Source organism: Plectropomus leopardus, chromosome 15 (genome assembly GCF_008729295.1).
Source record: "Plectropomus leopardus isolate mb chromosome 15, YSFRI_Pleo_2.0, whole genome shotgun sequence".
Taxonomy (NCBI): domain Eukaryota; kingdom Metazoa; phylum Chordata; class Actinopteri; order Perciformes; family Serranidae; genus Plectropomus; species Plectropomus leopardus.
The window spans coordinates 16,784,089-16,800,007 of record NC_056477.1 but is presented as its reverse complement, the minus strand read 5'-3'; the positions used below and the strand labels follow the sequence as shown (position 1 = coordinate 16,800,007).

Here is a 15,919-nt window from a genome sequence, read left to right as displayed (position 1 = left end):
GACTTCAGTAAGGCAATGACTTCCCCAGGCCTGGAAAACCAGATTGTGGAATTCCATGACTTTTTAAGGTATTCCATGACCTTGGGAAATCTGTAATTAATGCATCAGACACGTGTTTTTCATTTCTGTTCATGTCTCTGTCACAGTACTGAAAACCGCACAGAAGTTTATTTGTAAAATGTACAGAGAAATAAGCTGTCTAGAAAAATGCAGACAAACATTTGACAGTACAATGGAAAGGCAAAGTCAGTAAAAGCCATCAAGACCAATTCTTCCTACTACAGAGTTATCAAATAGTGCTCACAGACAAACCCCACTGCACTCATGCACTCAGATTGTGTTTGATTTTGATACTAAACACCAGCAGGTAAAGTTTCACTGTGATAAAACAGCAATGTGCGATCACTCAGTGCCAAATCCTAATTTACACATCTTGTATATTTCACAACAATCAGGATTTTTTGCATCTTTCAACTTACTGCAGAAAAGGAAATGACCCACTGATATCAGGGACTTTGTGTTCTTGGCTGAGCTCTTGGTTTTGCTCTTTTTTCTAACTGTCCTGGAAACTGGCCTTTCTCTTCTCCACAAAGGCTGTCATGCCTTCTTTACGATCATTCTGCAAAGAACACAGACACACATCATGACTGGACTGTTAAATCAGGGTCACACAACCCCGTCACTTGCTCTCAGCTGGGCTTTCTACTCACTGTAGCAAAGGTAGAGTGGAATAAGCGCTTTTCCAAACGATTACCCTCAGCCAAAGTCAGTTCAAAAGCTGTAATCACAAGGAGGAACAAGTCAGAAACTTATTTCATTTCTTTAGTTTAATGATATTCAAAGTTTTGTTTTTTTTTAAGAATTAGTAGAACAAACTTTACACACCTGCATTAACAGCCTCTTTAGCCATAGCAGAGACCAGTTTGGAGTTGGCAGCAATTTTCTCTCCACATTTTACAGCTTCAGACACCAACTGATCCACCGGATAAATTTTACTAACCAAACCTGGGAAACGAAAGAAAACTACTGAACCAAGTATGATAAATATATGAAGACTGATCCGTTTATTAGGTACACTGGTACACTAATTTCAGAGCTGCATACCCATCTTCAGTCAAGTGCATGTCTGCAATCTAAAAAAAGTTTAGTGTCTCTGTTACCCAAACCTCTTACTTGAGTAAAAGTACATGTACAACAATTTAAAAAACTCCATTACAAGTCAAAAGACCTTCATTCACAAAGTACAGTAGTATTATCAGCAAAACTTACTAAATATATTAAAATTACTATTTGTGAAAAATGTCCCCAGTGACTGATATTAATATATATTACATATATACATAAATGGATTGTTATTGATGTTGATGTGTTCAGGAACTGTTGTAGGTGGTTAAATTACTTTTATACAGAGAGTCAGGTTGTTTAGTCCAGTGACTCCCAACATTGTGGTCGGCCCCCTCCAGTGAATCACAAGAGAAATATAATGAGTAATGAGATGGTTGTTGGATCAGGAAAGGAGAAACAACAAAGTTCTGCTTGCCAATTTTTTTTTCAACTTTTCTTAAATCTTAGCTGTTTTGTGAAGTATTGAATCATTTTACTTATTTGGACCGTGAATATATCATTTAAATTAAACCATCTGAGAAGTTTACAGGGGAAATGTCTTTTTGGTGGAACTGGTAACCCATAGATAACTAAAATCTGACAAGGGCCCCAAGGAGACAGAAGGTAAATTTCATCTGTAACAATGCATTGTATCTTATAGGATTGTCATATACTGCTAGTGTAGTTTAAGTATAAAGCCACATTAAATGGAAATACTCAATTGAAGTAAAAGTGCCTCAAAATTATACTTCAGTGCAGTACTTGTGAAAACGTACTGTTTAGAGCTGATCTCTTCAGGTCAGTTGGTTGATATGTCTGTATTCTGATATGATGTTGATATGTCCAACCAAATTCTCAGATAATCGCTGGTGTTACTTTCATAAGGCTGTATGTCCAACAAAGCGTTTTTATCCCCAAATAAAAAATGCCAGGTGCTCTGTTTGTGTGGCAGGCAGTATTAATTTCTCTGCCATTGTTGTCGTTGTTCAGCACTTGTACATGAAATGTTAACATGTGACCAGTGGTCTTTGTGGTATTTGTCCCGCCCCCACCTTCACTGTGATTAGACGGCTGGGTATTAACTTATGTGCAGTACTCAGTGCAGGATAGATACTCAGCGCCTCGTCACACTGTTGCCATTTGTAGCATGGTGTTCCATTACAAAGAAAAAAAAAGATCAACAAAAAAAACAGCTTACAAAAAAAAAAAAAACACTTTGATGGACAAGCACAGCTGCCGTTCAGTGTAATGTAGCCAATTAAACATGTTGCAGATTATGTTGTTTTCACGACTTACTGATTTCAAGAGTAAGTAGAGTTATTATTTTTGTGTGGTTGAGTAAACCCCCGTACTTTCCAACAACACTGCTGTTACCTGATTGCTTGGCGTCTTGCGCATTAATTCTGTCTCCTGTAAGAACCATTTCCATCGCCAGGGATTTTGCCAACCGCACGGGTCAGTCGCTGGGTGCCACCCGCCCCTGCAGGTACACAGACATCATGAGTAGCTGCTCAAATAGCAGGAATCTGGTAACCTTAGTAAAAAGAAGTCAAGTCTGACGAGTGGGAAAGTTGATACTAATGATGAGTCTTTACCAGGAATGGTCCCCAACAGGATCTCAGGTTGGCCAAACTGCGCCTTTTCTCCGGCGTAGATGATGTCACACATCATGGCCAGCTCACAGCCTCCACCCAGCTGAAACGACAGAACGGACAGTGTGAAACAAAGAAACTATTGTGCATTGACTAGTCTCACTCTTCTTTCTTTCACAACCCATGTATATTTTTTGTGCATCTTGAACTGATCCAATACTGGATATACAGTTTTAAAAGCTACACGACATGGCCAAAAGTGTGCGGACATTCATCTTTTTTGGTCTAAAGCCAGATTTCTGAGTGATGAAGGTGATCCTATGTGGCCAAAAGTTAAAGGGAAATGGTTCAAACATATCTGGGCATAATGCAGATAAATAGTTCTTTAAATGTAGGTGTAACTGGAGACCCAGACTTGAAATGAGACTCTTAGCTGACTTTGTTTATAGGCAGAATTAACCTTTAAATAAAAAAAGCCTGATTTTAATTATTCTGATTTATTTTTGGAACATCTGGTGTTTTTTTTTCTTCTTGCGCCTTTCCATATTTATTTTCTTGCTTTGAAAGGTTTAATGCAGTGTCTGCATGTTGTTTTTTTATCTGTTAAATAATCTGCTACCTCTACTCATTTAAAAAGTAAACGATGTAACTAAAATGTTAAAAGACACTCACAGCAAATCCATTGACAGCTGCAATCACAGGCTTCTTCACTGTGGACACTCTGTTCCAGTGAGCCAGGAAGTTTCCACCATAACACTCCTGGAAAGTTCGATTCTGCATTTCTTTAATGTCCGCTCCCGCTGAAAAACCAAAAGCTGAGTCACATAATTGTGAACATTTTATTGTTTGATTTCAGCCCTTCACAGGTGAGAAAGTGCAAAAACAAGTGCAAGAAACACGCTCACCAGCAAAGGCTCTGTCACTCCCAGTGATGACGATAGCGCCGACGTCGCTGTCAACTTCAAAGTTATCCAGGGCCTGTCCCACCTCCCTCATCAGCCCGTCACACAAAGCGTTCAGAGCCTTGGGTCGGTTTAACTGGATGAAGCCCACATTGTTCTTTTCACCTCGCTTTTCAACCAAAATGTACTCATACTGACCACCTGCATGAATAAAGCACCAATACTGACGGTCAGATGAGACTTCAATGCATTCACAATCACTGGTTTCTGCAGAGTGAAGAGTAAAATTATGAACTTTTTTAGACCTTATTAAAAACACACAGACTGCATTTTAATGACAGTTTCACTGTCGTACCGGTATGGTGGAAAACCAGAAGGGACGCTATGGCCTAGAATTGCTTATTGTTGTATCCTTTTTACTTCAGTTATTCCCAGTAGAGCTGCAATGATAAGCTGATCAGCTGATATAATCATTGCAGCCTTAATTCCTAGCAGTATATAACAATTATGCCTAATGATACAAGCAATTACATTAACCAACCTGGACCCAGATAAAGTGCAGTAAATCGAAGGATAGATTATTTTTTAAAAGGTTATTGTTTGGTTAAGTTTATTCAGGTCCCAAACCAACACTTGACCATTATGAGACTATAAGATGATGAGACTATTGTAGCTAGCAGTATTGCAAGTGTCACTATGGATTTATAGCTGTATAACATCTTGTGACAGCCCGCAGTCGGAATAATATAAAACATATTATAATTGACATTACTACCTATAATAGAGATAAAGATAAAACATGTCATACTTTTGTACATTGAAGCCTTTTAAATACATTTTAAGGCATTTTGTGAGGAAAACAAATTCAATACTTTTCTATATATACGCTGAGATTTGCTTGTCAGTGTTGTGTCGACTTGTTAACTGGGAGTGGCGTAGACTTTTAACCAGGTGACAGGTCACCAAAGTGGTCCGAGTGCTTGTTAATTATTCAGGAAATGGTGAAGGATCAACTCTGACGGCCTTGGCCTTACAGAGACCTTGGAGGCCCCTGATATGTCTTAAGGAGTCGTGGTTGGTTTCTTGCACAAAGGAGTTAAGTATGTTAGACCATAAAGAGGAAATCCACCCCAAAAATATAACCTACTCATTCAACTAGTCACCACTATAACCCTACCTGTACCTCACTGCATGAACATCATGTATAAGTAAATATCCTATACGACCTACAGCTTCCTCTGCTACGTTTGCACTTATTATATTCTCCTACTTTTCTAACTCTTGTTGTCCAGTTTATTGCACAATATGATTGTACATTGTTTTGTTTGCACCTCATGTGTGGTCTGAATTTTTGCCTTTAAGGCTGGATGATAAGGAGAAAATATCACAATGTAATACCTCAAAAACCTTGATATTGATATTACAACAATATTGTTGGGTTGACTATAAGTGCTTTGGCAAAATATTTACACAATGATTTTTTGATAAATAATCATCAATAATGTTTACATGAGTTCAGAAAATTGCATTACTTTACTGTAAAGCAATCTTTAGAACCAGGAAAAGACAACTCTTGCAATAATACAAAAATCTAAGAGTAGTCTCGAATCACGATATCGATATAATATCAGCATATTGCCAAACAACATGCTTTTTATACTTTTATGACGTATGTAAAGTTGTCCTTTGTATTGTGCTTTATGTTTGTACCTTATTTTGTTTGCACTTTAAGAGTAGTCTGAATGTTGTGCCAGTCATTCTTTCTGTTTTAGGACAAGGGCAAACATTATTTTAAACCTCTATGTACTGTTCTGCAATATATCCAGATGGATGACAATAAAGTCTCTCTTATCCAGCAACTTTAGTATTTGTTACTTAACTGAAATCATCACTGCAGTTTGCTAGTGGCATTTTCAATTATATATTAACTTTTGACATCAACTTGTCTTTGTTGTACTTCTGTGTTTTAATGTGTGCATTTCTTATCTAATTTTTGGTGATGCAATTTCGGATTTTTCGTTAATACTATACAACTAGGGCCTGTATTATATCCGGATAAACCCGGTGAGATGCATCATATTGTTTTGAAGGGTCCCAAAACAACTATTACAAAACATACAAGACATGACATGACATGTTTAAATATTGACATATATTGACAATGAAAACACAAATAACCCAAAGAACAACAAACTAACTACAAAAAAAGAAAAGAAAGGTAAAGAGAAAGAAAAGTAGACTACACAGTCATAACAGCAATGTGGAGATTGTCTTGACTGAACAAGGCCCATTGAGAACATTTCTGTTGCTCTTGTACTACTTTTGTATATATTTTTATTCGTATGTAAAAACAACTAAACTAAACATAACTAAACTAAGATCCATCTCTATTCAGAGACAGGAATATTATGAAGGAGATAGAATAATGTTTTTATACTATAATTTAGTTCTAAGTTGTCTGCCTTTCTCATCTTAGGACTGAATAAATAAGTGTTTTCATTTTATTTTGTTTTTTATCTAAAAAAATAAATGATTAAAAAACTAAAACAATTTACTGTTTTGGGGATAGTTTTCATTTTATTTTTGGGGGATAATTTGTATGCTATCTATAAATAAATCATACAATAAACACGTTCAGATTGACAATAATACCTGTTGTAGAAATAGCCAGTGTGAATTCCATTTTAGGGTGGAATATCCCTCACGGTAAAGTCCTCATGCCAACAACGTGTTTAAAAAGTGATTTTCCATTACAATCGGTCAAAGGTTTAAAAGGGTCAAATAACACTGAACACAGATAAATGAAAAACACAGTCAGCTGGCAGTCTGCTGCACATGTGTCGCACATACAGTAACGCAGGTTTTTGACATTGTGGCAGCAGGGCCACTCTGAACCTGCAGCTTCAACAAACTGACCCTGGACCTGTTTTTACACACACACACACACACACACACACACACACACACACACACACACGTACATACACACACCTGAGCTGTAGAGACGGGCAGCGGACAGCAGGCCCGGAGCTGCTCTGGAGGACTTCAGGAGCGAAGCAGCACTTCTGCAGAGGAAAGCCATGACAGAGGAGACAGCAAGCTGCTGACAACTGGACAGAAATGAACTTGCTTTAGGATACCTAAAACTATTTCCGCCCTCCGTTTCTTTGTTGGTGTGTTGTTTTTCCCCCCATGTTTAACAAATTCATATTACCGCCACCTGGTGTCTGCGGAGGGCTGAGCGGAGTCAAGCCAAGTCAGATCTTTAGACCTTCACATCGACTAAAGAAAGAAGAGACAGAGAGAAGACAAAGACAGGGAGACGGGTGCGCAGCAATAAAGATCAGAATAACATAACATATAACAATTGTAATAGAAATAAAATTAATGTCCATACCATGTTCGATATATCAAAAGTTGGGTGTTTTTTCTTTCCTTTCTTTACATTTCTTTCTCTTTTTTGACTGTGAATCTTTTTAATAATAATAATAATGATAAGAATTATTATTATTATTATTATTATTATTATTATTATTTTATTATTATATCAATACATTAAAATAAAATGGAATTTGAACTTTATTTTATTTATATAGAGACTGTGTTATATATTTATTGTTTAGGCTACTACAAGGTGAATTATTCAGAGTTTAAATATAAACCGATAACATTAGGTTTAAATATAGATTTAAAGCAAATATGTGTATATATATATATATATATATATATATATATATATATATATGTTATTATTTATATCATATTTAGTAGGAGTTCAATAGAATAGGCCTAGTAGCCTGTTTGTCTAATATATGTTCTTGTAAAAATTGACAATACGTATATGTTAAATAAGATAATGCAAATGGCATTGTGTTGGAATAAATATACAGTGAAGCTGTATAAGATTTTTTCCAGAAAAAAAAGGATTATCAAAATGGGCATTAACAAAAAAAAAGATATATCTTTGTGAGAATGTTATAGCCTACACAGATGTATTTCAGGGGGAGGCAGAGGGAGGTCATATGGATTTTGTTGCATGTGCGGTTTTTACTGCCCAATAAAAACATAGCAGAGGACTTAAAAGAGAAAACAAAATTAAGCATTTAAAATGAATTCAACTCCCTTGTTCATAATAATAATAATAATAATAATAATATGTCAATTTATTGATTATATGATCATCAACAGCAGACCTCCCTTTTTCATTTCTAAGAGAATTCTAATACAATACCCATAGCAACATTTTATCATCTAATTAGTTAACCTGATTACCATGTAGGCTGCATAAAGGCGATGGAGATCTATCAGCACATCTGGAAAATAAAAACTAACGTTAAATGCTCTTAATTCATAATACAACTATAGGAAGCTTGTGAATATGAAATAAGACTCACATGACAATATCCTTGCGCCTGTGTGAGCGCGCGGCGCGTTCTCGTGGTCATCTGCGTGAACGAGCCTGCATCGTCCGTGACAACCCTCTCTCATCTTTCCACCGAGGGCCAAGCAGCAAGGATAAAAACACAGGGAGATAAGGTAAGCGCCAACCATTAGGATATACTGGTTAATATGGGCGTGAGTGTGTTTGGAGATAATATATTTCTTTTTGTTTCCCTCAGGTGTGATACTGTAGCGCACAGGCTAATTTATGATAATATCAACATCATGCATGTATGCATTTGCAAAACGTTGGATATCATCGCACGTATGACAATGAATACATTTTTTATATTTCTACTCAATGTCCCAATTCGTTGTCAGAACTCAATAATACATTTCAAGCAATTGCCTCTAACAAACATGTAGTCTTTTGCTTTTTTTTTTTTTTTAACAATCACCCATACACGGAATGTTATTTATTTCAAGTGTATGAAGGCTGAAAGCCAACAGCAATGTTCTCTGGTGAGCATATTTATTTTTAAACTGACCTACTTAATGGAGAGGGGCAATCTGCAACAGAGAGATGTCTTTATAAAAACAACACTGAACACAAGGCAATATCAGAATTGTTGATCGGTAGATTAAAATTAGCTCTCCAATGCTGTATGTGTGTTATATTACACCATTTTAGGGCGATATCGTGAATATTTATACAGAACTGACTAATTAGAAAGCACTGGCCGCAGCTGTGTGCTGAAATGTTCTGCCAAACCAAATCAAAAGACATATTCATGTTTTTACGCCCACACACGCAAGATAGATGGTATTTCTCCATTTCACATATTAAAGGTGTAAGTATTCCTACAGTTTGCCTCTTTGCTCCATGATGTTTCCTTCCTGCACAGATGTCAGGAATGAATCAGGTGGTTGCAACATGCTGGACTTGCCTTCTACTGTCCGCGTTTCTGTGTGAGCCGGTGCTATCCAAGGGTGGTCGTGGAGGGTCCCGGGGCTCCTCTCGAGGCACCCACTCCCGCAGCTCCACAGCTGGGAGTTACCGGGGAGCAGGCTCCTATGGTGGGACCCGCTCCCGCCTCAGGGCGGTAGGGCGGTCGTCCCCAGTGAGGGTGGCAAGCGCGGCAGCAGCAGGGGCAGCGGTGGCGTTAACGGCGGATAAATGGTACGCCTCTGCCTACCGGCGCAGCAATGCCGACACCTCAGAAGAAGAGCTGGACTACTACAACAGGACCAATTACTTTGACGCACAAATGTCAGGCTCAACTCAAAATGGATCTTCTCTCTCTCAGCTGGTTTCTATCATTATTGCAACATTTTCGCCCAAATATGGACTCTTTGTGGACAGTATACTGTAAATGTTCAGCTAATTTTTTAGATTCCTGATTCAGTCCGAGCTTCTGCTCTGGTTCTGACTGTCATGTGCAGGACTGGCTTGACCTGCACTGGGAAGAACAGTTATAAAGGTGCAAAACAGTGGGAGAAGAACAATTTAAAAACATCACTGTACTGTATGTTATTACACATATATTCTATACCAACAGACAAATGTACATTACCAGCACAGAATTCAATGTGATATTTCACCTCTGAAAGAGTGCGAGTGCCAAATCTACATCTACATGTGTGTGTGACTGAAAGTGGGGCCAAACTGGAGAATAATTACTTACCCTCCCTAAAGCTTAATTCCTAGATTTCACTGAGAATATCAGAAAAAAACCCAAAAACCCTTATAAAGAGTGTTACCAAACTGCAGACCGCCAATCTCAATTGTATCATAAAACTCTTTATTTTCATACAGAAATATGGACAAAGACTGCAAAGTGAGTAAACGTGAGGTAAATCATTTGTACACATTAGCAGACTTGGGTCTAAATATAGAGCTTGGACTTGCCAGAGTTTAACACTTTAGTCATAAAGTTTCTTAAAGCTGAAGCACCAAGTTTGCACAATTAAATTAAAACTATGAGCAATTTTATTTTTAAATCCTTCACTGGACATTTGTTCTCAGAAAGGAAAACTGCCATTTTAACTGTTTAATTTTTAACTGTTTCAGAAAAACTTAACTTGGATTTAAAGATCAACGTACTGAGGTCGTCACTGTTGCAGCCATAAAGACGATTCTCTACAATCAGACGAGGCAAATGAGAGAATTGTGCGCTGAAAAGCTAAACTCCATTTTCCACAATCACCTCAAATCTCTGTGCAATCCATACCTTTTTATAATACCTGAAATTTAGCCACGTCATGTCCAAGAGGGACGGTAGAAAACAAACTGCTGCTCTCAGTTATTCATGTCCCTGCTGGGCTTTCCATCGTCCCAGCAGACTTTTTTTTACCTGCAGTAGATACTCAGGAGCAACAGACTGTTCCATATCAATAAGTGCACTCTATTACACTGTACAATACTTGTGTACATAATGAATTAAGAGTTTGTTATTACTGTCCTTATGCTAATAAATATCCTCTTTACACCACTTTAGATTTCTGCCTAATGTGTACCAAAAAGAAAAAGCCGTGGTACTGAATCAATTTAATTCTTTTATTTACAAGGGATACAGTGCTTTGGTGCATCATCCATAAACAAAACATCTCTTCACTGAAATGTCAAAGGCCTGAAGACAGAGACGGACTTCCCTTGATGATGCTTTTGTGGGGTAGCATTGGTAAAGTCCAGAAACAGTCTCTGATTGTCTTCATTAAAATGTCTCAGCTCAGTCGAGCATCACTCGTCCCAGCTCTCCTCTCCTGAAGGCTCTTATGAAATCGTAAGCTGCTGCTGTGTAGTTTGGGACAGTGATGGTGATGTTCCCTGAGGGAGACCAGGAATATGTTCATTATGGGGCTAGTCTTTAAGATGTTGATATGATTGTAATCACACCAACACACTGGCAAGAAAGCAAATATCCGTATTTCCCAAAATGTCGTATTATTCCTTCAACTCAATAGACTGAATCACCGTGACATCAGTCTAACAACAACAATCATTTCTGGGTAGACAATCGATTTGAGGTGCAGCAATAAGTGAAACTAGCAAACTTGTTTATTTCTGTTATAATTTTAAGCTTTAACTGTAACATTTACAGAGATATAGTTAAACATGGTGGTCCAATCTATCTGATGTTTCGCTTGTGCTTACATTATATACTGGCTGGCTTTGCAAGTGTCTCTGATAAACCAAATCTCCCGGCACAAAAGATAAGCAGTGTACTATAGTATATAAGAGCCGCAGCATATTTTAACCGCCGTAAAAGACCCACCAAAAAAAAATTAGAATCAGTTTAAGCGTATGCTATATTTGAAGTATTTTCTCTGCTATACCTTACACAGTTCATCAACCGATCAAGGCAGCAGACTGTAGACTCCGGTGCTCTGTTCAGTAAATTACTGTTTTTGTCTGATGGGTTAGAGATACAGGTACGAGTTCCCCATTGCATAAAGCTGTCTGAAGGCAAGGTAAAGCTGTGAAATACTGTTAATATACCATACACTTACACTGATATAAATTTTTTTTGGTGGCTAAAAAACAACCAAGTGAGGCAGCATTTGCTCTGCGCTGTTTCCTTTCATGTACGTGACGGTTGGGTTTTCTACCCCAAAGTTATTGTAAGCAGGCGTTGTGATTTGTTCTATTAAGCCCTTTTTACACAGAGAGATTACACTATTAGTTCACTATGAAGTCTCTTCTATGCCACTCCAGTGTGTGATTTTAGACAGCATACCGACATCGCGGAATCAAAAGAGGAGAGGTGGGCGTGGCATGTAAAACAACAGCGTCAGCCTCTCATGTGACATATAACATATGCTCATAGCTGCTTTTTAAATCTCCTGCTGTGTGACACACAGATCACACATTGTTAAAACATCCCACCCATCCTACCCACAGTCCTGTTTATATGACCTCCTGTAGCAGCTTAAATGTGAGACAACTCTGCCCCCCGATTCCACAATCGTACCTTATTCACGAAACAGGTGGCATAACGGCGCAATATTCCTGCCCTGAACAGGCTGTGTAAAAGAAACTATCCAATAATACAGCGTGAAGATGGATTATCTATAGGAATAGCACTTCCTTACCCACTCCAGTAATGGCTTTGACCCGTTGCGTCTTTCCAAGTTTTACAGCAATACGTTTGAGGACATGCTGAATGTCATCGCTCGGCTCTTGGAGGTCGTATCTCTCCACATAACTGTACATAAACACACACAGGTACGGCAAACATATTACAGATATGTGGAAAAAATGATACACTGACCACATGAAAGTTCAGTCTACCATACCTGAACTTCTCAAGCCTGTTCAGAGAATAAAGTAAGTAGTCAGCGATAATGTCTTCGCCCACTAAATGGTCCAAAATAGTTCCTGGAAAGAAAAAATATTAAAAGGACATAGAAAAATACGGACAATTTGACAAAGTTTGCACCAGAGGTTGCGTTAACAGAATATTTTACGTCACTGACTGAATTAATTTTAATAATGACAGAAAATCTCTGAAGGCTGACTGTCGTTTTGACGGATTAGAACACAGAGTGAGCTACTACAACTTCATTTACACTTCTGTTCAGTTGGCAGCACGGACATAATAATCACTTATTATCTAGTCTTGTCTCTAAATTCACATGCATGATAAAATGACATGTAATGATAGATAATAATGGATTTTTTACAAGCCTTTTTGTCAAAAAAACAAAGTCTAAGTGCAACCTTTTGTTTCCACATGGTGTTTCCTGAATAAATGATTTATGTTGGGAAAAAATCCTGTACTGCTCACCACATAATGCCAGCTTCATGCCTGTTTCAACGCTCTCAATCTTAGGAGGCAAGACTCCTGGCGTGTCCAACAGGTGCATCATGGGTCGCTCACATACCTGAGGACAAAGACAGCTACAAATACTGTGCAGATGGGCACTCACGATGAAAGCGTGAACACACACACACACACACACACACACACACACACACACACACACATACACAAAGACAAACATCCTCCACACCCACCTGTATTTTAGTCAGGACTGCTCTTGTTATACCTGGCTCTCCACCGACTCTAGATGCACGACCTGAAATTGGTGAATAATTGCAACAAATATTTATGACTGAGGAGGTGATCAGACTGAATCAACGTCCCAAAAGTACTTTATCAAACATACCTTTTTTTAAGTTTGTTCTTCTTAAAGAGTTAATAAGAGATGACTTCCCCACGTTGGGGACTCCGATCACCATCAGGCAATAATCAGTATTCTGAAAGATTTACATGACAAAGTTAAAGCAGCGAGTCTCAACCAGCAGGCGGTGGACCTCAGAGGGCCTTCTAGTGGGCTGCAGAGGCACTGCCAGTTGGTTATAGTACTATGAGAATAGATTTTTTTTGTAAGTTACAAAGCTAGATTTTTATTTTTCACAATGTGCTTAAAAATGCACATAAATAAAAGAGATAAATTAAAATGCAGAATTTCAATGACCAGGGCTACAATTGTTACCTTATTTCTGTCAGTGATTAAATGTAATCAAATATATTATTAAAAAGTCTAAATTGAGCATACCTCATTTCTGTTAAAGCGTGGACTGCTCTCAATAATTTCCACCACCATTGGCACCAACTGCAGTAAAATGAAAAGCAGGAATAATTTGTACATTCATGCTCATAATTTCTCGTTTCATATCAGCCGAGGACACACTTCTGAAAACTGTCACATGTTTCAAGTCCAGTGAAGTTGACTTTTACCTTTTTGATGTTTTCATCTCTCTGCTTTAAACAGTCTGTGAAGAGAACATTTCTCACCCCGTTTTTTTCTAGCGTCTTCATGATTCTCTGCAGGGCAACATAAATAAATTATTTTATATTTAAAAATGGTGATGACATATGACTCTGCAAAAATAGCTGCAAGACTTCTGACCTGCTCATTGGTCAAATCAGCAAGGTCCATCTTGTTGAGAATCAGCAGGTGTGGTCTGACATCCAGAGTTTCCTGAAAAGCAGGGTTTCTTCCAGAGTAGGGGATGTTCCTCATGTTAAAGAAAAACCAGACAGTTCTCAAACAGTTCTCATTTTACCTGAGTTTTAGGAAAATATGCAGGTTTTTAACATAAGTAAAGAAAAGACAGCTGTAATTGAACAGTCCTTATGATGGCTGTGGTTTTTAAACTAAAAGTGATTTCCTTTTGGTTGTACCGAGGTCAGATTTATTCACCGAGCTGAATGCTTCTGTGCTGTCAGGACTCCTATACTCATCCTCACAGAGAGATGTTTCTGTGAGGATGACGGCACTGTTCATTATTTACCAGAGGAGGAGGGTGGCTGTGGTATGACTTTGTTTGTTTTTTATCCCAAAAGTTACAAATATTTTTCCTTGAGCCTCTCTGACTCACAGAAGATGTATGACCTCCCGTTTCCATAAATAAATAATTTGATTTTTAAACTGACCCTTCGATGTTTGAAAGTTAAAAGTCAAAGAGGAAATCCTGGAGTTAAAAAACACCTCTGTTTCCCACTCTTGTCACTCATGCTGGTTATTTAGTATAAAAGGTTTATTTTTGGCAAAATGTTAAATGAGACATGTAGAATAACGAATAACGCATCCACACTAATAACAAAGAAAAGGATAACAATAGTGTGGATGCTGTGGAAGCATCCACACTAAAAAGAAGTGCCTTTACAAAGAATATGAGGAAATAACCAGAGTTCATTGACCTATGTAATTACAAATATGATGGCACTTTGAGCTACTATATTCTACCGATCATACAGTAAATAATAAAGGATATTCTGGCATCATGGATCTCTATGATGCAGTCCACACTCTTGAGGCTGGCTCTCATCTGCTTCAGTCCTGCAAACGACCAGGTGGCACTTTGATTCCAGCAGTTATGTGACCAGGAAATAATTTTGCATACAATGCTGCTTGCTTTCCACAAGGGACAAATATTTTTATTCTAAATGCATTCATTTGATTTACTCTGGAGACAACTTTCACCTTTAGCCATGTGTCCGGGGAACCAGTGAGCCACGTCCCGTCCGCCAAAGTCGAAAACGGTCCTGAACTTGCTGACATTACGGAGCGCCTCGTACAGTTTCATGCCTGCTGTTTATCGAAATATAACGTTGGTTTGTGTTTTTTAAAAGGCTTATTTAGATCAACTAAGCTAAAAAATACATCTTGCTACACTGGACCGGACGTTTGGCTCATGATGTGCTTCACTGTTTACATGCCGTGTAGAATCTGCAGTCAAACCACTTGGTTCCGAGGTAGGACTTCTTCTCCTTCTATGTTTTATTTTTTTACAGTCTATACGCCAATGAGAGAGTCAGTGTCCTCTGCAGGACAAAACTAGAATTACCGTCTTGGGGTTGTATGTCTCATAGACTGCGTAAAGCAGGTAAGCCTTTGTGAATTGGTAGTTTACCTTGTGTCTTTGAAAACAATGATGCTTCACACACATCTGCCCCGCAGAAGCAAAATTAAAGTCCAAAAAGAAAATTAAAAGAGATAAAATCAAAAAGATTTTTAATTTACCACACTACTGGAAATACTCAGGCCACAATTTAACTTAAATAGAAGAAGTAAAGCAAATTTAAAAATTCTAACTTGAAAATGTAAAGTTACAATAAAAAAGTGAAATTTAAAATGCAAAGGCTTAAAAGGAAATGCTCAAACTGAAATCTTAAATTGTAAAGATGAAATTGAAATATTAACAATGTATATGCTTAATCTTTGGTAGTTTTATCATATAAATATATGGGGTGATGATTTTTTGTACTATGTATATTGATGTTATGATAAGATTATTTGGTGGTTAGTGTAGGAGCATATATTGCCACTAGCACACAAAAGCGCCCATCATAATAACATGCACTGAGCCACTGTGTCCTCCCTTCTGTTACTGAGTTAGGATGTTGAATGATGACCAGAAAAGTGTTTTTG

At 37.8% G+C, this 15,919-nt stretch overlaps 3 protein-coding genes across 3 annotated transcripts; 1 reads left to right on the top strand and 2 right to left on the bottom strand.

Moving 5' to 3' along the window:
* Positions 1–553: 553 nt before the first annotated feature.
* On the bottom strand, positions 554–8,008 carry echs1 (enoyl CoA hydratase, short chain, 1, mitochondrial). Its single transcript, XM_042502465.1, is given in 11 exon segments — positions 554–619; positions 711–778; positions 886–1,005; positions 2,479–2,545; positions 2,547–2,584; positions 2,700–2,799; positions 3,369–3,496; positions 3,602–3,799; positions 6,590–6,708; positions 6,813–6,880; positions 7,993–8,008. Coding segments are annotated over 9 exon segments (876 nt in total). The 5' UTR covers positions 6,681–6,708; positions 6,813–6,880; positions 7,993–8,008.
* Positions 8,009–8,059: 51 nt separating this feature from the next.
* On the top strand, positions 8,060–10,459 carry sprn (shadow of prion protein). The gene is made up of 2 exons (XM_042502466.1): positions 8,060–8,134; positions 8,884–10,459. The coding sequence occupies exon 2, from the start codon at positions 8,884–8,886 to the stop codon at positions 9,349–9,351; it is 468 nt and encodes a 155-aa protein (XP_042358400.1). The 5' UTR covers positions 8,060–8,134; the 3' UTR covers positions 9,352–10,459.
* A 55-nt stretch (positions 10,460–10,514) lies between these two features.
* Positions 10,515–15,197, bottom strand: mtg1 (mitochondrial ribosome-associated GTPase 1). The gene is made up of 11 exons (XM_042502464.1): positions 14,972–15,197; positions 14,763–14,827; positions 13,895–13,999; positions 13,723–13,809; positions 13,541–13,597; positions 13,148–13,238; positions 12,996–13,057; positions 12,766–12,862; positions 12,275–12,356; positions 12,071–12,183; positions 10,515–10,805 (listed from the first exon to the last, which is right to left on the bottom strand). Exons 1-11 carry the CDS (start codon positions 15,072–15,074, stop codon positions 10,708–10,710), a joined length of 960 nt encoding a protein of 319 aa, XP_042358398.1. The 5' UTR covers positions 15,075–15,197; the 3' UTR covers positions 10,515–10,707.
* Positions 15,198–15,919: the final 722 nt, after the last annotated feature.

Coding starts and splice junctions, on each gene's coding strand:
- sprn (XM_042502466.1), top strand. CDS start 8,884: ATGTCAGGAATGAATCAGGTGGTTGCAACATGCTGGACTTGCCTTCTA.
- mtg1 (XM_042502464.1), bottom strand. CDS start 15,074: ATGAAACTGTACGAGGCGCTCCGTAATGTCAGCAAGTTCAGGACCGTT. Junction 14,828..14,971: donor CCCCGGACACATGGCTAAAG/GTGAAAGTTGTC, acceptor GGTCGTTTGCAG/GACTGAAGCAGATGAGAGCC. Junction 13,810..13,894: donor CTGATTTGACCAATGAGCAG/GTCAGAAGTCTT, acceptor GTTGCCCTGCAG/AGAATCATGAAGACGCTAGA.